The 24,374-nt window shown below is 36.0% G+C and overlaps 1 protein-coding gene across 1 annotated transcript in view; it reads right to left on the bottom strand.

The window, feature by feature from the left end:
• Positions 1–24,374, bottom strand: part of DLGAP2 (DLG associated protein 2) — a 709,652-nt gene that overhangs the window by 37,791 nt on the left and 647,487 nt on the right. Inside the window, exon 10 of the mRNA XM_053710360.1 lies at positions 10,948–11,039. Coding sequence (XP_053566335.1) covers positions 10,948–11,039 — 92 coding nt within the window. The remainder of the gene's footprint in view (positions 1–10,947; positions 11,040–24,374) is intronic.

The following is a 24,374-nucleotide window of genomic DNA, read 5'->3' as shown; positions in this document are numbered from 1 at the left end:
TGGAGGGGATGGACAACAAATGCAGATGATGATAAAAGAATTAACACATTATTTAAAAAACAAGTATTTAGACAACTGATGAAATCTATTATGATTTAATTAAAAGTCTAAAGTTGATTACTTAGGGCACTGATATAGAATACTTATATACAGAAACTACTTTAAAGTATTTTACTAAAAAATGATGTATCCATATTGGATAGTAAAAGTGCTCCTAGCTATAGGACTTTTGTCAATGATCTAAAGGAGAAAAGTGGAGAGAGAACGGAAAGGTAGACTAAGACTTTTGTATGTCTATATGGTTTCCCTTATGTGTTTGGAGAAAATATTTCCTCTATATTTTTTGTATTGTAAGGGATGTAGTGAAGAGGGATCTACGTTTTCTGTTTAACGGATTGTATAAAACTCTTCTATAAATCCCTTCTACTCATGTATCCTACCAGGGTTGATCCCTGTTTGGTTCCTCAAGATCCTAAAATTAAAGCTCTCCTGAAGAGAGAGAAAGAGAAGGAGATCCTAATAGGGGTGAGTAAGGTCTAATAGTGTATATATCAAGTGTGCTATACTCTTGTAATATCATATATATATATATATATATATATATATATATATATACACATATGTATTTATATTTTTATATATTTATTTACAGACATATATTCACATATAAAAACAAAAATACATATGTATACATATATAGACACTTCTGGATAAACCTATAAATGCTGTTTGAAAACAGCATGGACATCACTATCTACAGTCATTTTGCTTACCACTTCCTACAACCCACACATAATCCTACAACCCTCACATAACCCAGAAGCTGGTGTTTTAAAATGTTATACGATGCACTGTAATTCCTACATCTTCACAATTATTTTTGCCTCTGTCTGGGGGGTTCAAAGGGGGGGGGGGGCGAAGCCCCCCTTGTAAAACTCATTCCCCAAGGTTTATTTGTGCTGGATGCAAGAGGATTGGCGGTGCGCCCCCCTTGAACCCTCCAGGCAAAGCTAAAAAAATAATAGTGAAGATGGGAGAATTACAGTGCACTATATATATATATATATATATATATATATATATATATATACAGGGAGTGCAGAATTATTAGGCAAATGAGTATTTTGACCACATCATCCTCTTTATGCATGTTGTCTTACTCCAAGCTGTATAGGCTCGAAAGCCTACTACCAATTAAGCATATTAGGTGATGTGCATCTCTGTAATGAGAAGGGGTGTGGTCTAATGACATCAACACCCTATATCAGGTGTGCATAATTATTAGGCAACTTCCTTTCCTTTTGGCAAAATGGGTCAAAAGAAGGACTTGACAGGCTCAGAAAAGTAAAAAATAGTGAGATATCTTGCAGAGGGATGCAGCACTCTTAAAATTGCAAAGCTTCTGAAGCGTGATCATCGAACAATCAAGCGTTTCATTCAAAATAGTCAACAGGGTCGCAAGAAGCGTGTGGAAAAACCAAGGCGCAAAATAACTGCCCATGAACTGAGAAAAGTCAAGCGTGCAACTGCCAAGATGCCACTTGCCACCAGTTTGGCCATATTTCAGAGCTGCAACATCACTGGAGTGCCCAAAAGCACAAGGTGTGCAATACTCAGAGACATGGCCAAGGTAAGAAAGGCTGAAAGACGACCACCACTGAACAAGACACACAAGCTGAAAAGTCAAGACTGGGCCAAGAAATATCTCAAGACTGATTTTTCTAAAGTTTTATAGACTGATGAAATGAGAGTGAGTCTTGATGGGCCAGATGGATGGGCCCGTGGCTGGATTGGTAAAGGGCAGAGAGCTCCAGTCCGACTCAGACGCCAGCAAGGTGGAGGTGGAGTACTGGTTTGGGCTGGTATCATCAAAGATGAGCTTGTGGGGCCTTTTCGGGTTGAGGATGGAGTCAAGCTCAACTCCCAGTCCTACTGCCAGTTTCTGGAAGACACCTTCTTCAAGCAGTGGTACAGGAAGAAGTCTGCATCCTTCAAGAAAAACATGATTTTCATGCAGGACAATGCTCCATCACACGCGTCCAAGTACTCCACAGCGTGGCTGGCAAGAAAGGGTATAAAAGAAGAAAATCTAATGACATGGCCTCCTTGTTCACCTGATCTGAACCCCATTGAGAACCTGTGGTCCAGCATCAAATGTGAGATTTACAAGGAGGGAAAACAGTACACCTCTCTGAACAGTGTCTGGGAGGCTGTGGTTGCTGCTGCACGCAATGTTGATGGTGAACAGATCAAAACACTGACAGAATCCATGGATGGCAGGCTTTTGAGTGTCCTTGCAAAGAAAGGTGGCTATATTGGTCAATGATTTGTTTTTGTTTTGTTTTTGAATTTTAGAAATGTATATTTGTGAATGTTGAGATGTTATATTGGTTTCACTGGTAAAAATAAATAATTGAAATGGGTATATATTTGTTTTTTGTTAAGTTGCCTAATAATTATGCACAGTAATAGTCACCTGCACACACAGATATCCCCCTAAAATAGCTATAACTAAAAACAAATTAAAAACTACTTCCAAAACTATTCAGCTTTGATATTAATGAGTTTTTTGGGTTCATTGAGAACATGGTTGTTGTTCAATAATAAAATTAATCCTCAAAAATACAACTTGCCTAATAATTCTGCACTCCCTGTATATATATATATATATATATATATATATATATATATATATATATATATGTGTGAAGCTTTATCCAGAAGCGTTTGGGTAATCCTAGAATTACCCGGGTAAAGCCAGAGCCGCTGGGTAATGTCAGTTTTACCTGGGTAATCCTAGCATAATGATGTTTTAGGGATCAAACCGTCCCCTTCATCAGACCTGGTCTGATGAAGGGGATGGTTTGATCCCCGAAACGTCACTATACTCATTAAACCTTTTGTGTGGAAAGTCCAGTGAATGCGGAACCGTCATTTACACTTGAATACTGACGTTCCTGACACCCTGGCGTTTTACCTGTGAAGTGTGAGTGCAAATCCCCTTGAACAGCTATAAATATGTATTTAGGGATAAATAGAACATATACTGCTATGTGAAGAACATTGGAATGTGAAATTTTAATATTTCATGTTGGTTTAGCGCACTTGAGAAAACTTGATCGGGTTTGCATGACTTGTTAGGTGTTAATCCCCCCCCCCCCCACACACTTTTTGGACTCCATTGAAGTCTATGGGGAATATGTTAACGCGGTCACATTATTCCAAGTTTTACTTTTTGTGAGCATCAGTTTAGCGCTCATACGAAAATGTAACTTTTAACTTGTAAAATGCGCCCTACCCAACGCGTGCAAAAAGCTTACTTCTATTGGAGTTAACGCTCAAGCGGGAGCGATAAATAGAGCTCCACTCATATTCTAGCTCTATTTATTTGAATTACTAGTTGCAGAAAAATATTTATGGGCATTTAAGATCAAGGAAAATAGAAATTGTATTGTAAAATTTAATCATATTATCTTGATTTATGGAGGATGGGAAGAGAGCAACTTTAAAACTTTTTACATAAACGAGTATAAAAAAAAATCTGCTGAATGCACCATAAATACCATAAACTACCATACTGTATTTATAGATGGTCGTTGGTTTGCTAAGGAGTTTCGATTTGAAGGAAAGATCATGTCTGGAACTCATTGAACATCGCTTCATCTGTATTTTCTACCAATGAGATTCTTATAATAAATGCCTGGTACATGCTGTCTTGCAAAAAAAAAAAACTATTGCTAAACAAATACAACCGCAACTACTTTAGAAGCACTGACTGTATATATAAAGTGTAAAATATTTGCACCTCTGTTATGTTATATAAATGTAGTCTTCCTGCACAGAACATCAGGGTTGGGACGTTTCAGTTGTACTAATGCCATTCATGCTAAATGTATCTCATTTTCTTGTATCTCTATTGCAAAGCTGACAAGGCTTTCTCTGGATTTTTTTTTTCCTTTTTCTTTTTCAAGTTTTCTTTTTTGGATGTGTTAGAGCGGACTGTTTTATGAAGGGTGTTTAACTCATTTTTGTTATTAGTTTGTTTTGTTATGATTTGAAAGCATTTATGTGATGCTAGAACCTTGATCTGAGATATGAGAGGTTATAAGAAAGATACTGTTCCATTGATTATAATGGAGAGTCACTCTCGACTCACGGATGTGACAAGGGTCAAGTACAAATCTCTTTGAATTGAGCAGTTTTTAAGCGTCAATATTGCACCAAGTTTTTTCACACATAATTAATTTCACAAATGGGTTTTATTTAATCTAGGCCAATGACTCTCTCAGCAAATCATCTGTGGCAATTTAATTCTGCGTAAAACTCAGTAGGGTGGAGGGGATGTGTCCAATCAGTGGCTCAAAGCAGTTGCATAATCATGAGCTCCAGAAGAAAGTACAATAATCTGACAATTTTTAATTTTATCTTACTGCATCCGGTAAGAATAAGCATTCTAATATACCTCTTACACCTAGTAGCCACAATTGCTAGTGACTTTGCTGTACTTATGACTCCGGAGCCATAATCGGATATCTGAGGTCTGCAGTGGTAGCGACCTTTCAGGCAACACAACCCACCCAAAAAAATATCACTGTGCATACCACGATCATTCTCACATCTGCCTCAACAATTATATTCTCAATTAGCAAAACTAATGAAAAAGACAGTCATGTGGAATTAAAATCCATTACATAGCTTGGATCCCTAACATACAAAAGTAGAAACTCTCCTGCAAACCTTGAACAATAAAACACCTTTGGATTATGAGCTGAGCCGCTACATAACGTAACAGTACGCCTGAAGAAATCTCTGGGCCTACTGTTGTTGACCCTTCGAGTACGAATGTTATGATGGCTGACATTGTCCCATATCAGGAAAAGCACGAGGAGCCTCATACGCAGAAACATCCGACATACCATATAGATCATCAACACAAACAATTATACCTGACTACCGAAGTCACATATTTGATATGCTTATATGTTAGGGCATTTGTTCTTTTTCGCACACCAGTATTTTTGGGTCAAAAATGTACTGACACATAAGGATCCTCCCCAGCGGTCAGCTCTAACATGATACAGATAATCCCTCTATTTATACCTGTAGGGGACTTACAGAATTATACAAGTATTGGAACTTTGCTTCTCCTATTTGTAAAGCTTATACTAGATTGAGACATTAAAATCCAAAACATGCAACGTCTCAAACCTTCATTATGCTCAAACATGGCCTTAAAAGCAACAAGACCTTCTATTTTTTATCCTGGTCTGCTGATTTTCCAATTGGGACATTTGGTGCTCAAATTAAGGCTAAAAACTTATATCATTCTCTGTTCAATATAAACCACGTACATCTTTCTTTGGATCACAAAATTGTGCACAGGAAGAGGAGGTAGCAGGAGAGGGTTAATACACAAATGTTGTTTGCTTAACTCATTTAGCCTTTACCATGTTATGGTTTACATGATTGCAAGCTAACCTACTTAGTTTTTTTCTTCATATGTTTAATATGTTAAGTCTTTATCTTTCTGTAAGTTGATTATGAACAGGGATCTAGAAAGGTGATTTAGTAGCTATTTTATTATCAAGGCTTTATACTTTTGGTATGTGTGGTGTTTTTTTTATCTCCTTAAATATTTATTAATGGTCTATATGCATTGTTTACTGCTTGGTTGGAAACTTGTGGCCAGCAGCCAAGGTCACGGAAAGAGGCTGAGTACTAAATATTATATCTAGAGCACTATTATATGTTATGTTAAAGGGATATGAGACCCAAAAATGTTCTTTTGTGATTCAGACAGAAAATACAATTTTAAAAAAAGTTTCCAATTTATTTATTATAAAACTTGCTTCGTTCACATGATATTTTGTGTTGAAGAGATACCTAGGTAGGCAACTTGAGCACTACATGGCAGCAAACAGTGCTGCCACTAGTACTCTTGCAAATGGATACCATTCTTGCAAAACTGCTGCCATATAGTGCTCCAAAAATGGGCCAGCTCCTAAGCATAAATTACAGCTTTCAAAAAAAGATACCAAGAGAAAGAAGCATTTTTTTAATATAAGTATATTAAAAAGCTGTTTACAAATGCATGTTCTATCTGAATCATGAAAGAAAATGTTTGGGTTTCATATCCCTTACCAGGAGAAACTCTCCTTAACTATCTCTATGTCCCTGTTACAATTTTGGTATATTTACCTAAATGTTACCACTTTCTGTATTACTACCATTACTGTAAAGATTAGCCAGTTATAAGTTATTTTAGTACGTATCCATAATTGTTTAAATTAAAATGGATATTAGATGGCCTTAAGGTTATAGATACAAAAATAGCATATCATATATTTACATACATTTTAGAAAGTAAAGTATACCTCCCAACATTTCCCAAAACAATCCAGGATGGGCAGGCTGATGGCTAAGTCAGAGAAAGCCAGGGGTGGAGCTGACACAATGGTGGGTGTGGAGATCAGAGGCCTGACTAGGTGGTCCTTGGCAAACCAGAACTTTCATATAGGAATAGAGAGTTGTATGAGGGACAGCAGACAAAGATCCCAAATTATGACAATTTCATAAAATGAAAATTTGGAGCTCTGTTTTTGTGATGCATTACTGAGTTTGCACAGAAACATATTCTTTCTTTAATTAATTTCTTTCATGGTGGTGAGAGTCCACAATCCATTACTCCTGGGAATTACTCTTCCCTATCACTAGGAGGAGGCAAAGATTCCCAAACCCCAAAAACTCCATAAACCCCCTCCCACTTCAATAATTCTGCAGTCTAATGTTTGGCCAAGCAGGGGAAAAAGATGTGCGCAAAAAAGGAAGTTACATCCTAGAAAATAACAGGGTGGGATCTCGTGAACTCTCACCACCATGAAAGAAATGAATTTATCAGGTAAGCATAAATTATGTTTTCTTTCATACAGGTGGTGAGAGTCCACAATTCATTACTCCATGAAACTAATACGCAAGCTGTGGAGTCCACGAGTAATAAAAGAAAAGGGTGGGATCTAAGAAACATATTTTTTCACTGAGAAACTAAATGCACAACCTTAATAGGGCCTAAAAAAGGCAATACAAAATAACCAACAGGAAAAAATCAATCAATCGGAGACAACTGCCTGAAGGTAAGCCTGCCAAAGGCTGCCTCAAAAGAAGCAAGTACATGAAAATGGTAGAAAACATATGCAAAGAAAATCTAGCTAACTAGCAAAAATTGGTCCACTGATAAAACATTCTAAAAACATAAGAAGTGGCTACTGGTCTGAAAAAAATAGCAGAAAGCACCTAGGTGGAGGCTGACCTGTCTCCTAGAAAACTATATAAATCAAAAAGCTTCAACCAAGAAGCCAAAGAAACAGCAACAATTCTCTAAACTTCCTAGAACCAGCAAAAGGAACAAACAAACAAAGTTTGCCTGAAAACCTAAGTAGTGTCAACAAAATACTACAAAGCTCTACAGAAAATAAAACATAGAGACAACTATGAATAATAAAGAAGGAACAACAATGTCCCAAATTATATAGTGAGAAAACATAACCTTATCCTAAGAAAAAAAGGAGGAACACAACAAAGAGTAGAAACGCTTCTTACAGATGAAATAGATACATTAAACATCCACCTGATGCATAGGCCCAAAAGGATCAACCTAGAAATTCCTCAAGACCAAATAAAGGTTTAAAGGAGGAAAAAAATATAATAACAGGCTTAATTCTAGACCAGACTAGGACTAAACCATGAATGTCAGAAAGATGAGCAATCTTGTAACATAATTAAAATGGACAGAAAACTGACCCTTCAAAACAACTGACAGATAAACCCTTATCCAAACCATCTTGTAAAAATAACAAGAAATCTGGGCATTCAAAAAAAACTTGATTTGTACACCAAGAAATAAAGGCCTTTCAGACTATTAAATACAAATTCCCCTAGTCACAGACTTACAAGCTTATATAAGAAACTCAATAACTGAACACATAGTTCAAAGGGTTTCTGATTCTATCTCCATACCATCAAGCCAAGAGAACAGAATCTGGATAAAAAGAAGAACCTTAAAATAGAAGGTCTGGATCCAAAAAAGCAGCCAAGGAGAGAAACAAGATAACAGAACCAGATCTGCAAACCAAATGTTGCAGGAACAAGCTGAAGCAAGCTTGACCAAAGCTCTTTCTGCCAAATCCTGGCAATCACCCTGGAATAAAAGACCAGAGAAGGACAAAAATATAGGCTAGCTAGAAAGACTGCTCAACTACCAGAGCATCCACAAATACAGTTCGAAGATCCCTGGGAAATCAGTACCTGGAAAAATTGAGATTCAACCGGAAAGCCATCAGAACTATCTCTGGGTGGCCCCAAAAATCTATTATGTGATAGAACATAACAAGATAAAGAGGCCACTCTTCCAGACGGAAGAACTGCAGACTGAGAAAAAGCTGCTTTCCAGTTATACAATGCAGAACAAAAAAAAAAAAAAAACTCTCCCTATATCCTTGAGACTATAATAAGAATTCAAGGGACCTAAAAAGACTAAAACCAAGCTTCCTGAAAAATGAGTAACCTACCCTCTACCAAAGCCTCTCGATTGAGGGCTACACCTACATGCAAACTTGAATGAGAGATAGGATTTTAAACTGCTTAGGCATGTTCCAATTAATTTAATGGGCACTGACCATGTTAGCATTCTCCTGAGCAAAACAATTGTTATCTCGCTTTGCAGCCTTGCAAGCAGAGGGTATAGTGTTGAAATGCATCAAAAGGCACTGAAAAATTTAGCAAATACAATTCTATAATTTCCAGACGTAAACCAGACAAAAGATTTCTGAGCTTTATTATTATAAAAGCATAACACAAATCTGAGGTTAAAATATACCCTTGGACTAATATGCACAGTAGAAATAATCGAAATTCAACCAAATAAAAACTTTCTCTGTAAAGAAAGATAAAACTCTGGAATTAGAAATCATATCAGCAGATAAGATTCTCATTATAAAGCGCTTCTAGAAAGTACCGCTAAAGACATACTCTAGCATTAAAGAGTGACAACAAAAGAAAATGTTTGCACATTTAAACAACATAAGAGGTTTAAAGAATCTCACTACCAGAATCAAAAGGAAACTGCCAAGAAAGACAAAGATCAAGCAACAGCCACATCAGCAATAGATATTACTGGACTGAAAATATAACTTGCTTGCAAATAAGCCCTCCTAAGGAAGGAAAATAACTTCCTGTCTAAAGGGACTATAAAGGAAGAACTATCTTCCAAAGGAATTCTATAACATATAGCCAGAGTAAAAATGGCCCCAACCATTTTGGGACTAGTTTCAAAAAGCTCAATAATAGAAGCCGTGAGAAGAAATAACATTTCGGATATAATCTCAGAAACTGCAACAGGTACAAGAAACACACCAAGGGATTAAACAGTATATAACATTTAACTGCTATATCCAATCTACTTTAGGATCATTTTACCTCTAAAGTAAGTAAGAAAGCAACAATTCCCTTAAAAAGAGAATGAATTTGCTTTACATAAAATTAAATAAAAGGATGTCAGTAAAAAGATTACACCAAAACTTGATCAACAAAGAAAAAACACCCCCTCTGAGGACACAGCAGCCTCAACTAGAAACAATTATCTTAGCAGGCTAAGATCTAGAAGAAGGTAAATTCTGAACTGTCTTTTTACGTTTAGTTGAAAGAGACATGGCCACCATCATTTCAGCCCTATTGTTTAAATGAAGTTCATAATTCCAGGAGAAAAAAAGTATATTTTTCCTGTAACGAGCAAATAGAAGGATCAATAATACCATTTGAAGCAAGAACAGTGGTAGTAATAGTTAGAATACATTAAAACATGAATACATTTATTGCATAAGATTGCTGAAGGAAATATCTTAACATTGGACAATATAAACATTTAATGCTGGTAGTAAAATCTTCAAATGACCCAGCTTCAAAGGCAGATTTAAGGACAAAATTACAAGGCTCAATAACTGAATTTTTTTTTTATAATAAAGTTAAATGTAGAAAACATAAAGTTAAATGATAATATCCCAATTAAAAGAGCTCTTGAAGAAAGGGAGACACCCCTTATGAAAAAACTCTTAAAAACTTACAATTTGAGAAATCACTAACACAAGACAAGTACATCTTACATCCAGACAGCACACTTGTACAGGGAAGCGAGCGTCAAGCTTACATCATATTTAATATAAAAGGGCACCAAAGAGTATGCACACTATCAAGCCAATGCAAGCCCTATTGGTAGGGAAGAGTAATTCCCAGGAGTAATGAATCGTGGACTCTCACCACCTGTATGAAAGAAATAGTTTTTCTTTGAAGAATTTTTTTTTCTACAGGCACAATTACAATAATATGTAAAAAAGCCTGGAGATTCATGATTATCTTAAAATATTTAAGTACATACAAAGAACATGAAAATTGTATGTTTGCAAACAAATGTCCAGATAGCCCAACAGTTTTAAATATATGCATGCAAATCCAGACTCTTTTACAATGTGCACTAAATAATTTATGTAGCATTTGACTCAAAATAGGTTTTTAAATTATGGATAGCTAGGGCTGCTAGATGTCATGTATTGCATTGCATTTTACTATAGTATTCATGTTTAACAAAGACAAGCAATATTGCTGGAAGTGTTTTAGGTGTAATAGCAGCAATACCAGTAGCAAACTGTTTTTTTATTTAGTGCTGCAGCTTCACCTGAATTTATATCATTAGAGATTGTGTTAGTTATGTCATATGTCATTTGTTAGGCTTTATGTCATATCATTACACTGGGTTCAACAAAAAAGTATGTGTGTGTTTCTATCTATCTATCTATCTATCTATCTATCTGTCTGTCTCTCGGACTGTCTGTCTGTCTATCATCTATCTATCTATCTATCTATCTATCTATCTATCTATCTATATTTATATTAACTTACCAAATTCTGCTGACAAAGCCAATAAAATTGCTGAAACTTCTGAGACATGAGGAGCTGTGCACTTCCAACCGCACTCCGAATCTTACCTAGATCTAAAAACAAGAGTAGAGAATGTTAAGGGAAAGTTTACACAAATAATATAAAAAATATCAACATTTTGCAAGCCTAACAGCAACAACTTTTAAATGACAAAATGACTTAAATGTCAGTTTGTTACACAGCCTAGAAATTGAGCTGTATGGAAAGGAAAAGGCAGCACTGTTATAGTAATATGGATATAATAAATGAATCACCTATTTCTTCCAACCCATCAAAGGAGACACACAGTGAGATATTAGGACATATCATTATATATTTTTAATGGCATGTAAAGAAAAATGGGGATTCTATGTTGCAGTGGTCTCCAGGGGAAACACAATCTTCTTAATGAATCATACATCACACAAAAACAGCTCTCATACGAAAGAGGGGAGACACCTTATTACAATAAAGGTTCTCATGCCCTTTTGGTAACAAGTGATTGTAATTACCTATTTAGGACACCTAGAGCTGTAGAAAGGACCATAGGACACTCATTTAAGAACTAAATTGGGAAAGTGACTCATTTTTAAGCAGGAGAATTCCCTTTTCACATAAGTAGGTTGCTATTAGCTCACTACTATGGCAACAACAATCACCTGATAGAATCATATGGATATGGAACAAACTCATGGGAGTTGAGTAGCCCCCTTTTTTACACTTCCTTTTCTTGGGTGGTCCTGTGTTTATCCACTTACAAACAAATTCCTCATAGTACTGATACTATTTTGGAGGTTGTAAAAATGAGTTATGAACCTTGTGAAATTTTTTGTTGTAGTTTAAAATGTATGTTTGTGGTTAAATATTTTATTCCTACTCGGTATTTGTATCAAGTCAATCACAGTAAAAATGATAAAACAGTATTTCTTCTCATTTTCAATTACAATTTTTTCATGGAAAACATAGGCAAAGACTCCTAAATATTGGCATTTTGGAAAGGTTAACAGATATATGTGGAACTTTAAATTTTTTTTTTTTTAGAAAATTATTCCATTACTAGAACCAGTTTCAGGTACTACTTGAGGGTGATTGATTTTTTTTAGTCCAAGTATTTTTGCTTTGTCAATGAAAAAAGAAGAATGCGCCTCATAGGGTAGACAAACTAGTATAAGGGAAATGCAAACAGATGAAACCTACTATTTTTTGCTTTGTGTTTTTTTACCTTATTATTATTTTTACTGTGCTAAACGAGTATGGAAAGAAATTGGAGCTTAAATTGTCAAAATTAGTTTTTACCTTATTTATTTATTTGGCAGAAAGTGACATTTATTTCAATGTTTAATTAAAGCCATATAAACCTTAAAGGGATATGAAACCAAAATGTATTTCATGATTTAGATAGAGCATGCAATTTTAAAGGAACATGAAACCCATATTTTTTCATTCATTATTTAGAAAGAGCAATTTTAAACAACTTTCTAATTTACTTATATTATCTAATTTGCTTCATTCTCTTGATATACATTGCTGAAAAGCATATCTAGATAGGCTCAGTAGCTACTGATTGGTTGCTGCACATAGATGCCTCGTGTAATTGGCTCACCCATATGCATTGCTATTTCTTCAACAAAGCATATTTAAAGAATGAAGCAAATTAGAAAATAGAAGTTAATTGGAATGTTGATTAAAATTGTATTCTCTATTTGAATCATGAAATAATTTTTTTGGCTTTAGTGTCCCTTTAAGCAACCTTTCAATTTACTCCTATTATCAATTTTTCTTTGTTCTTTTGGTATATTTATTTGAAAAGCAGGAATTTAAGCTTAGGAGCCAGTTAATTTTTGGTTCAACACCTGGGTAACGCTTGCTGATTGGTGGTTAAGTAGCTAAGTAGGATTATAAATACAAAGGTTAAATAAATATGTAACCAGTCTTAAATGTTCTTCCATGAAATGTTATCTGTGATGTGATTAACCATTAAATAAATTATGCTATTAGCAAAATAGTCTTACCAATCGGTATATCAGTAAACACATAAATCTAAGCATGTCTCTGATTTTGTACATTGAACTCCTGATTTATTTACTTTAACTACTTCTCTATAAATCCATTTCCTACATCTGTGCTGAAGAAATTTTTAGACATCATGTTAATAAAAGTAACAGTAAAGTCAAATTTAAACTTTCATGATTATGATAAAGCAGTTTTAAACAACTTTCTAATTTACTTCTATCAATTTTGCTTTGTTCTTTTGATATCCTTAGTTGAAAAACATACCTAAGTAGACTAAGGAGCAGCAATTTACTACTGGGAGTTCTTGTCATTGGCTTACCAATGTGTTCAACTAGCTCCCAGTAATACACTGCTGCTCCTTCAACAAATGATATCAAGAAAATTAAGCAAATTTGATAATAGAAGCAAAGTTTTAAAATCCTCTGTCTGAATCATGAAAGAGAAAAATTGGTCTCCCTTAATAAATTCAGCAATAAAACGCTTTATGGTTCCATCTTTAACAAAACCAAAAGCAGTTTTACTCTTTAATGCCTGTTACGGCAAGAACAGCTGACCCATTGGACTGAGAGAATATTCTCAGAGGATAAAGGAGTACTCTCCCTCAGCAGTCTTTTTGAATTAATGGAACATTTACTATTAAAAGAAACAAGAATCCAATGGACCTATGGAACTTTGAGAGGTATATTAAAGCCAAGATGATACCCAGAGGCTGAAGAATTTTCAAATTCCCCACATTTAAAGTGGACAGTAAAGACACTGACTTTATAGAATGTTGGAATCAAGTTTTGTCTGAATGCTCATCTAGACTTATGCTATTTATTTCAAATGGTTTGAGCAATGGCTCTACAATCGGACAAACTCCCCAATATATACACAATGGTTGATTATAATTAATGACAACTTAGTGTTCTAGCGATATTAGAGGGAGGGGTGCTCCGCACAAAAAATACATCTAAGCCAAATGTGGAAGTAAAAGAGAAACGTCCACGAAAGAATGCGGAATCAGCACTCACTGTCCTGACCAACAGGCAGAGTTTAAATTACCATAATTAAAACATAACCTTTATTAAATAATAATAAAAAAGAGGGGAGAAGGGGGAACACTTACGATTAAAAACCTAGGATAGAGTAGTCATACATAGATACCTTAATATAATTAAATTATATAAATAGGCCTCTGAGGTATGATAGCCAAAATGAATAAATTAAGGTATGATCTACTTGTAAGTAAATATAGCAATGTGGTTATACTGGTTGTAGGTGGGGTATGTTGCACCTATATTATCATAATACACTGAAATAGTGATATAAAGGTATAGAATGCCCCACTAGAACATGAAATTAATTATAATAACAAAGGGGTGGGCTTAGGGGCTGCCTTGAACACCTTTATGTTTGTGTAAATTGTGCTGGATATAGATTTAGCATGGTAAGTGCCAAATACTGTCTGAAGTCATGTATCTCTCAACTGTTTAAAAATGTATACAAAGTAATTTCTCAGCTCACATAAGGACAATTCCTGATGTATCCTCCGTGAATATAATATCATACAGTGTCCTTAGTATCACTAGATTGTTGTTGTATCACGTGTGACTGTATATAAGTCATGTGGATAAATACCTCATTTTCAATTATTCTGGATTAATATGGGGTGAAAAGAAGGAAATACATAATATTAAATGTATTTACACATAGTCATAATAGTATTTACCTTTGGTCCTAAAATTTATTTTTATCGATATAAGTATGGTATTCCCACTATAGTTTTACTACAGCCTATTGGTATGTGAGCACTTATAATAGGTCCTGCCCACTATTGCACAGTCTAGTGAGGTTATTAGTATTAATATATTAAGGACAACTTAATGTATAGTAATCTATGATGAGATGTGCCCACTTCAGCAATAAATGCTGTACTTAATATTATTACTTAAATTTAAACACAATCCGTCGTATGGATTCCTGTCATCTGCAGTGTGTTTAGAGACTGTTTGGTGCGTATTAATTATACAATGACTAAGAAGCAATAACCATATCAAGCATGAAAGTAACTTTTTGCTTAATCACTTGCATCTTTATTATTGTGTTTAATGTAACATACATGCTTTTGTTTAAATGGGTTATCCAGCATAACCATATCAGTTAGGGCTTTTAAGTATTATCAGTATAGGTCTTTACTTAATTTTCGACACTATCTAGTGTGTGGATTCCTGACATCTGCAATGTGTTTGGATACTTATGGGTACGTATTAATTATACAATGACTGGGAGGCAGTAATGATATCGAGCATGAAAGTGACTGTGTGCTTAATCACTTGTATCTTTATTGTTGTATTAGGTGTAACATACACGTTTTTATTCTGGTGTATTATCCAGCGTGACTGTGTCAGTTGGAGGAGTATTCCAAAGCTAACAAAGTACCATGCTAGTATCGACCTACATTGTATAATAAAGTGCTCTGTTACTGTATAACGCAAGCAGCTCACGGGCTTAGAGTATAATATCGTAGTTTACCTTTGATAAAGCCCTATACGGGCAAAACGCGTTAGGTGTAGGTACAGAGCCCTGTAAGCTCTTTTTTAAATGAATTTGTACTAAGAGTGTTAAAATTCTTGCTAACTCATAATTTTTTTTAAATTTCAAGGTGTTTTCTATCTCCAGAGATGTCGAACAGCGATGGGGGCTAAATTTGTCCCATTGTACGTCAACCTGTTTTTAGGTTGGTGGGAATTTTTCCACATCTTGGTACAGGTGGCCCTCGGTTTACAATGGTTCAATTTGCACCGTTTCAGAATAACAGCCTTTTTTCAGTCATGTAACTGCTATTGAAAAGCATTGAGAAGCAGTACATTGATTAAAATAGCCAGTAGGTGGAGCTGTCCGCTTGTGTTGCAGCAAAGATATGCAAACCAAGCAAGCTGAAATTAATTAGTTAACCAGATCTGAGCTATCGAGCAGCTTGCAAAGGAACAAGATCTTCCGGTCTATAAATCAGTCCAGGTTTGGAATGCATAGAAACTGTTTGCAGAAAAATGCAAGTAAAGTCTGTGTTGTGTGATTATTTTATTAGGTTTTATAATGCTGTTTAGCATTTAAAGTCTTCATTTCAAATCATTACAAATAATGTATTAGGTGTTACTTATGCCAATTTTGAGAGGGGCCTAGAACCTAACTCCCTCACTTCATTTCAAAGCTTTAAAAATAATGTATTAGGTATTACTTATGCCAATTTTGCGAGGGGCCTGGAACCTAACTCCCTCACTTCCCATTGACTTACATTATAAACTGGGTTTCAATTTACAACGGTTTCGATTTACAACCATTCATTCTGGAACCTAACCCCAGCGTAAACTGAGGGCTACCTGTATATAGAAACCCCTATAAAGGCCGAATTCAATCATATGGGAGATTAATTGACGATCTCCCGTTTATATGGAGTTGTCCCAAGGAGGGAATACCTTTGTTTGTCAAAGGTCTAAACTCTAACCAGATTGGCCTTCGATTTACATTTGAGTCATCCTAATAATATAAACTATTTGGATTTAAATCTAATTGGCTCAACCACAGGTAAGATCCTCACAAGGGTTTACAGGAAGCCAATCTCACGGGAGGAGCTGTCATCCTAGGCACAAAGCGGCTGCAGTGGCCAAGGGGCAGTTCACCCGTTTAAGATAGAATTGGACAGAAATGGATGAATGTACAGGCAGAGGATCTTGTAGAGAGATTAAGAGAGGGAATACCCACGAGTAAAGTGATTACCAAAATGAGGAAACAGGTGGAGTCTAGACAAAGAGAATCCCTTTTACAGGAAGGTAGTAACAAAAATCATGATTTTAAAGGTATTAATTTTGTAACGAGCTATAGTACCCAGTTTCCACAAATAGCCTCCATAATATGCAAGCACTTTCCTATCCTGGCTGCAGATGATCGTTTGACCAACATGGTAAAAGAGGGGATAAGATATAGCGCTAGGAAAAGTCCAAACACTGGGAACCCTACTCTCACCCACACAATTGCAACAAGAATATGTCACTACTAGTTCCTGGTTAAGTAGTTCCGGGATGTACAGATGTGGACATAAAAAAATTAAACCCTGTGACCATATTAACAAGACCAAAACATTTACCTCATTTGCAACTGGGGAGAGATTTGACATAAAATCATGTATGAATTGCATGACAACCCAGGTCATATACATGATAAGGTGTGAATCATGTGGGGTCCAATATATAGGACTCACGCCCAGGGGCATAAAAACCAGAATCCGGGAACACTTCTCCAACATTGGCCAAGGGAGAGCACCCACCCCCCCCTTGTACGCCACTTTGTGGAAAACCACAATTGGGATTTTAAAAGTGGTGTGCTATTGAGAGGGTCAACAAACCCAAAAGAGGGGGTGATATTGACAAACTCCTGGACAAAAGAGAGGTTTTCTGGATGTTTAGACTGAGGACCAGGGTGCCGGATGGTCTCAACTCTAGATATGATCTTATTAACTATTGGGAATAGGAGGTTTGGAGATATCCAGTACCCTGATCTCTGTCTTAACATACCAACTATTTTGAAATCATATAAATATTTTGAAAGTATTTAAATATGTGTTATGTCATACATCAGTTACATTATGTGTCTGGTGTATTGAACATACATAGCAGTAAATTTAATACATACAGCACTCTCAGGCTATTCTGTGTGTGTTACATGTAGGACCACCAGGAGTAGAACTTAATAATATGTTGTATAGTATATGTAATTCAATTAAGTGTAACATACTAGTGTTTATTCTCCAATTCCATGCCATAAGATGATTCCATATGATTAAAGTAATATACCTAGTTTAAGGTAATCACTAGGCTTATTGTCGTATAGAGCAGGTGTCGTGCTCTCCTTCTTAACCAATAGTATTGTTTTAACAGGCATTTAAAACGTGCAAGCCAGTTGTGCTGGGCATAACCATCTTTGTTTGTTTGGCTGCTGTTTACCTTTAATGGAAAAATAAATGTTAAGTTTTACATTTGAGCTGAGTATTCTTCTTCTGTTGATCCATGTTTATCAAGTCATCTTCTCAAAACACCACAAATTTCAAAACCATCAAAATATTTCCAATAAATAATCATATAAAACTTTGCCATAAAACGCCACCAGTTTTTACAATCACTCACTTGTAAGGTAACCCAGAATTGTGTATTTGTATTTTTGATCAAACAAAACAAAATAAGGATAATGGTTCTTGCCACATTATTTTTATTTCTATGATTCTCTCACAGAATAAGAAACCCCTTTTTTTGAATGGTGGGTTAACCCTCTTTCAAATATGGGGGTCTTCAGCAATTTTTTTATATAGCCAGCAACAATAAGAGAACTAGTGATGTCGCAAATAGTTCGCCGGCGAATAGTTCCCGGCGAACATAGCTTGTTCGCGTTCGCGATCATATGCGATGTTCGATCCTCCTATTCGTCATCATTGAGTAAACTTTGATCCTGTACCTCACAGTCAGCAGACACATTCCAGCCAATCAGCAGCAGACCCTCCCTCCCAGACCCTCCCACCTCCTGGACAGCATCCATTTTAGATTCATTCGGAAGCTGCATTCTTAGTGAGAGGAGGGACAGTGTAGCTGCTGCTGATTTAATAGGGAAATCGATAGCTAGGCTAGTGTATTCAGTGTCCACTACAGTCCTGAAGGACTCATCTGATCTCTGCTAGAACATCAGTCTGCTTTTTTTTTTTTTTCCTGTGTAATCTAATTGCAGTTGCCTGCCTGCCAGCATGTGTGTCAGGCTCACAGCGTATACTGTGCCCACTTGCCCAGTGCCACCACTCATATCTGGTGTGGCAGGTAGTGGGGGTTGGTCTGTGGGGGGGGGGGAAGCTACACTACAGAAAAAAAAAATAAAACAGAAAAAACTACTTTTTTTTGCAAACTGGGTACTGGCAGACAGCTGCCAGTACCCAAGATGGCGCCAATAAGGCAGATGGGGAGGGTTAGAGAGCTGTTTTGGGGGGATCAGGGAAGTTGGGGGCTAAGGGGGGATGCTACACCACAGCATATGTAAATATGCTATAAAAAAACTTTTATTTTAGTACTGGCAGACTTTCTGCCAGTATTTAAGATGGCGGGGACAATTGTGGGGTGGGGGAGGGAAGGGAGCTGTTTGGGAGAGATCAGGGGGTCTGATGTGTCAGGTGGGAGGCTGATCTCTACACTAAAGCTAAAATTAACCCTGCAAGCTCCCTACAAACTACCTAATTAACCCCTTCACTGCTAGCCATAATACACGTGTGATGCGCAGCCTTCTAATTACCAGAAAGCAACGCCAAAGTCATATATGTCTGCTATTTCTGATCAAAGGGGATCCCAGAGAAGCATGTACAACAATTTGTGCCATAATTGCACAAGCTGTTTGTAAATAATTTCAGTGAGAAACCTAAAATTGCGAAAAAATTTAAGTTTTTTTTAAATTTGATCGCATTTGGCGGTGAAATGGTGGCATTAAATATACCAAAATGGGCCTAGATCAATACTTTGGGTTGTCTACTACACTACACTTAAGCTTAAGCTAAAATTAACTCTACAAGCTCCCTACATGCTCCCTAATTAACCCCTTCACTGCTGGGCATAAAACACGTGTGGTGCGCAGTGGCATTTAGAAGCCTTCTAATTACCAAAAAGCAACGCCAAAGCCATATAAGTCTGCTATTTCTGAACAAAGGAGATCCCAGAGAAGCATTTACAATCATTTATGCTATAATTGCATAAGTTGTTTGTAAAAGTGGGCCTAGATCAATACTTTGGGTTGTCTAATACACTACACTTAAGCAGCCTTCTAATTACCAAAAAGCAACGCCAAAGCCATATAAGTCTGCTATTTCTGAACAAAGGGGATCCCAGAGAAGCATTTACAACCATTTTTGCCATAATTGCATAAGTTGTTTGTAAATAATTTCTGTGAGAAACCTAAAGTTTGTGAAAAAGTGAACAATTTTTTTTTATTTGATCGCATTTGGCGGTGAAATGGTGGCATGAAATATACCAAAATGGGCCTAGATCAATACTTTGGGATGTCTTCTAAAACAAAATATATACATGTCAATGGATATTCAGGTATTCCTGACAGATATCAGGGTTCTAATGTAACTATAGCAAAGTGCTTCTTGTATTTATTTCCCTATAACTTGCAAAAAAAGCAAAGAACATGTTAACATTGGGTATTTCTAAACTCAGGACAAAATGTAGAAACTATTTAGATGTTGTACCCGCTGCAGGAGTTTGGTCTGTCACTGTGAAGCGGGCGTAACCCTTACACTACCTGATCGATACAACATCATACCTGATGTTTTAAAGCATGTTATTCCAAACAATTTAGGAATGTTAGGTGATTTATGCCCCTTATGGATTAAAACCAGACTCTGCATCAACTATGTAATTTTCCATGGGAGTTTTGCCATGGATCCCCCTCCGGCATGCCACAGTCCAGGTGTTAGTCCCCTTGAAACAACTTTTCCATCACTATTGTGGCCAGAAAGAGTCCCTGTGGGTTTTAAAATTTGCCTGCCTATTGAAGTCTATGGCGGTTCGCGACATCACTAATGAGAACTTCTTTGAAGTATCCGGACTCCACAAATCCAGTGCTGGTAGGCATTGCTTTCTTGACATACTTAGGGATCCCACATCCCTCTATGTGCATGCACATCTGATTTTGAGCTGCTAGTACAAACAGCTTGACATTTTGTGATGCACAGCTTGTTTCTCCAACCCTCTATTATGATGCGTGGCAAGAGGAAACCTGGTGTGTTTAGTTTAGGGGCAGGATTAAGCGCTGAACCAAGCTTCAATATATTATGTTTCGGGAGTGACAATGCTGTGGTAAGGATTAAACAGAATCCCATATATATTGTGATGATGGACAGCTGCATTGCACAGAGAAGCCAAGGGTTGCTTGAGATTTATGAGGTAACCTAAATAATTAAATAGATTACTACTGATGATCACACCTTAAACTCTGGTTTATTTTGTAGAGATAATTTTGGGCTTTTACTTATCATCAGATTATACCAAAAGAGATTTTATGAGCAAAAATTATATACCAACTTGTCAGTAGGCCTCCCAACTAATTAATTACATGCATTTATTTTGTCATAGAATCTGCTGTCTGTCATGCAGCAAATACCATACTGCTGCCTGTCATGCTAAGAAGGTTGTGAGGAAAATAAAATAAACCTTTAATTATAAAGACCCCCATTATAAAGAACACAGCTTTCACCCTGGCTGCTCTTTAATAGCAGGTATTCTTGGCAGGCAATGGGATTAAATCTCTTGTGGGCTCATACACATTGCTGGTATTGGGATCCCTTTTATTATACCAGAGAATGTTGCAAAAAGTAAACATGCTTATACTGCCTGCAATGCACATTGGTTACTGCTTGATTAAAACTGTTTAGCTTGTAACTGTACATGCATTTTTTTTTCATATAAACCTTTCAAGAGTTTTTGCAAAAAGTAAATGTATTCATGCTGCAATGCAATATGTCACCTTTATATACTGTTTAATATGTTAAGGTACATGCTGCTTTTTATAAACTCTTCATGTTTTTGCAAAAATCATTTTTTTGTGCTGAGCAAAATGATTACCACTAATAGATACGTTTCTCTCCTCTATTGTTTATTTTGTTTTGTTTTTTACTTTATTGGATTTTTTTTCTTCAGTTTTGCATTTGTTGTCAGAATCCAAAACAAGTTTTTAAAACATTTAATTTAGTTAAGCATTTAGAAAGAAAAAAAGAAAAAAAGAAATAGAATTCTTCTGTCATGCTGTAGTTTACACCTTGCTCAGAAGTGGCAGTTTGGTCTTTGGAGCGTTACGTTGCTTAGCAATGTGAAGCTAGCTTTCTCCCTGCTCTCAGCCTTCAGCTTGTTCTCAGGTGCCCATTTGTTTGCTCCTATCTGGACTTAGTAGGTGCACTTTTTGTGGATCTTCTGCCTCTCTGAGCTCTGCTTTTTTGACCATTCTTTTAGATTCTCCTTTTGAGGAATTTTGCCTATAAGTTTCCAACCTTTCCCTGGCTGACCAGACTCTGAACTATCTGTTTAAAGTTGCTGAGCACTGTTGGTCTTACAACCCGTCTGGATAATCATTTTTACCTGGACATTGTTGCCAAACCTTACCTGCCTGAGCACTGCATATCTGCTTGAATTGCTGACCTGTTTGTCCATTCTCTGTTTTTTGGGTGCAGCAGTATTTTCCTACTGAAGTATGCTTACCACTCACATTGAGTTTTATCTTTATTTTACCAATCCTTGTCTAAACAGATTCCTATTTCCTAAACAACTTCAATCCTTGAGGGTCACAACCTTGCTTGTATTCAGCAGGGCTGGCTCAAGATATTGCGCTGCCTGGGTCCAAGAATGCAATGATGCCCCCCAGTATTAACATTACTTATTAGCATATTTACCTACTAGCCTGGATCCTGACTTTATTATAAAAATAAGCAAGAACAGTCCAGCACATCAGACCACTGCACGCCAACTGGGTCTCCACCACCACCAAGACCAAGCAATATCAGAAACGTCCAAAGAAGGATGGCAACAAAATGTGGTATTCAATTATTTATAACACACCCTATCCTTTGGGTAAAATTCAGGACTGATATATTTTTTTTTCACTGTCATCTTCTGCACTGATGTTAGTGGTAGTAGATCTGTCACTTTTTGAAAATATGGTTCTGTGATCTGCTTTTAAAAATGAATAAATGCAAGTTCATGTTCTATGGTGTTTCGTTCTGGTTCTATGCTATAGTAATCATCTGATTTCCACCTTTGTATGTGGCTAAAAAAATTGAAAAGGTGGGACATTCCTTTTTTGAAAAGACGAGTCCCTCTCTAATGAATGTGTTTTGCATATGCATGGTGTATGCTGTCTTAATGGATACCGGCTCATTTAGAGCTTATATTCCCCATAAAATAAATATATTAGTGATTACTGTTTAATGCAAATCACTTACAAATAACAGGGGCTTAAGACCACTCACTGGAAAGAGCAGACTTCTTTCCTACAAAAATAGAATCTACTCTGTGTAACATGTTGTAAGGCAATTACATCTGAAGATCTACATCTGAAGAAGAGACCTGTGAGGTCTTGAAAGTTTATGGAATAAAAAAAACCTGATTTTGTTGGCCTATTAAAAGGTATCACAATTTACTAACCGAACATTCTCTGTGGGACCAGTATGGCAACAACCCTTTTTCTGTTATGGCAATTACCCACAGCTTATAACAGATTGCTATGGATCTAAGATAAGGACTGTATAATAGTACTTCTATGCCAAGGATTAACCATCTCTTCTTTTGGGAATTTCATATCTATGGGCTTGATAGTGGCTCGCTAACTGTTGTACACGAGAGAAAAGGGGGTTTATCATGGCTCTTTGCTCATGTCGGAAGTAGCGTGCGTATTACAGGTTGAAAGTAAACACGTTGGCTCAAGCACAGTTGAATTTAACACGTGTCGAATAACGAGATTTCAGAGCTCTGGTTAAATGTTACGCTGAACTAATAAGTTGCACAAAACACATCAAAAATACATTTAACAGTACAGTTACAATTATAATAACACTATATAAAAGGCCTGCAAAGGACTTTAACATAGAGATACATATATAAAGATGTCTAAATATGTATATGTATGTATATAAGGTACATATGTTCACACATATAAACATATGTATATATGTTTATATGTGTAAAAGTATGTATTTATACGTGTATATATGTATTTAGAGACATATATATATATATATATATATAGTATATATACATATAAACACATAAATACATATGTACACATATAAGTGCATTGGAGCCCTTTGCAGTCAAATTTGGTTTAATTCAAATTGTGTCCCTAAATCAACTAGAAGAGGAAAGCGACTGACGAGATTAAGGAATATTTTTTTATGATTGAATATATTTCCAATCACAGTGATATAGGATTTTTCAAGTCCATTTTATACCATTTTCCTATTGTAAAATATATAGATAAGTACCCAAATTCACAAAAGAAATACTAATAAAAAGAGTTATTTATGCAAAACAGTATACATGAACACTTAAAATATAAATAGTTTTCTAAAAAAAAAATATAGTTTAGGTAAGCTATGAAAACACTGACATGCATTTAAGTTTTATCTCCCACAGAGTCTGTACAGTGCTGAGGGCTATGCTTCCCAGCTATGCCTTATCTTAAAAATGCTATTTTATCTTTACTGTGTATAAGTATTGATTTGTTTCCCGGTGCATAACATAATGGTCTCAATTTAAAACTGGCATATGAAGCTTATTTTGTGACCGATTGTTCCGTTTATACAAAATACAATACTATAAAGATGCTTTTAACATATT

Source organism: Bombina bombina, chromosome 4 (genome assembly GCF_027579735.1).
Source record: "Bombina bombina isolate aBomBom1 chromosome 4, aBomBom1.pri, whole genome shotgun sequence".
Lineage (NCBI taxonomy): Eukaryota > Metazoa > Chordata > Amphibia > Anura > Bombinatoridae > Bombina > Bombina bombina.
This window is presented reverse-complemented; position numbering and strand designations above follow the sequence as displayed.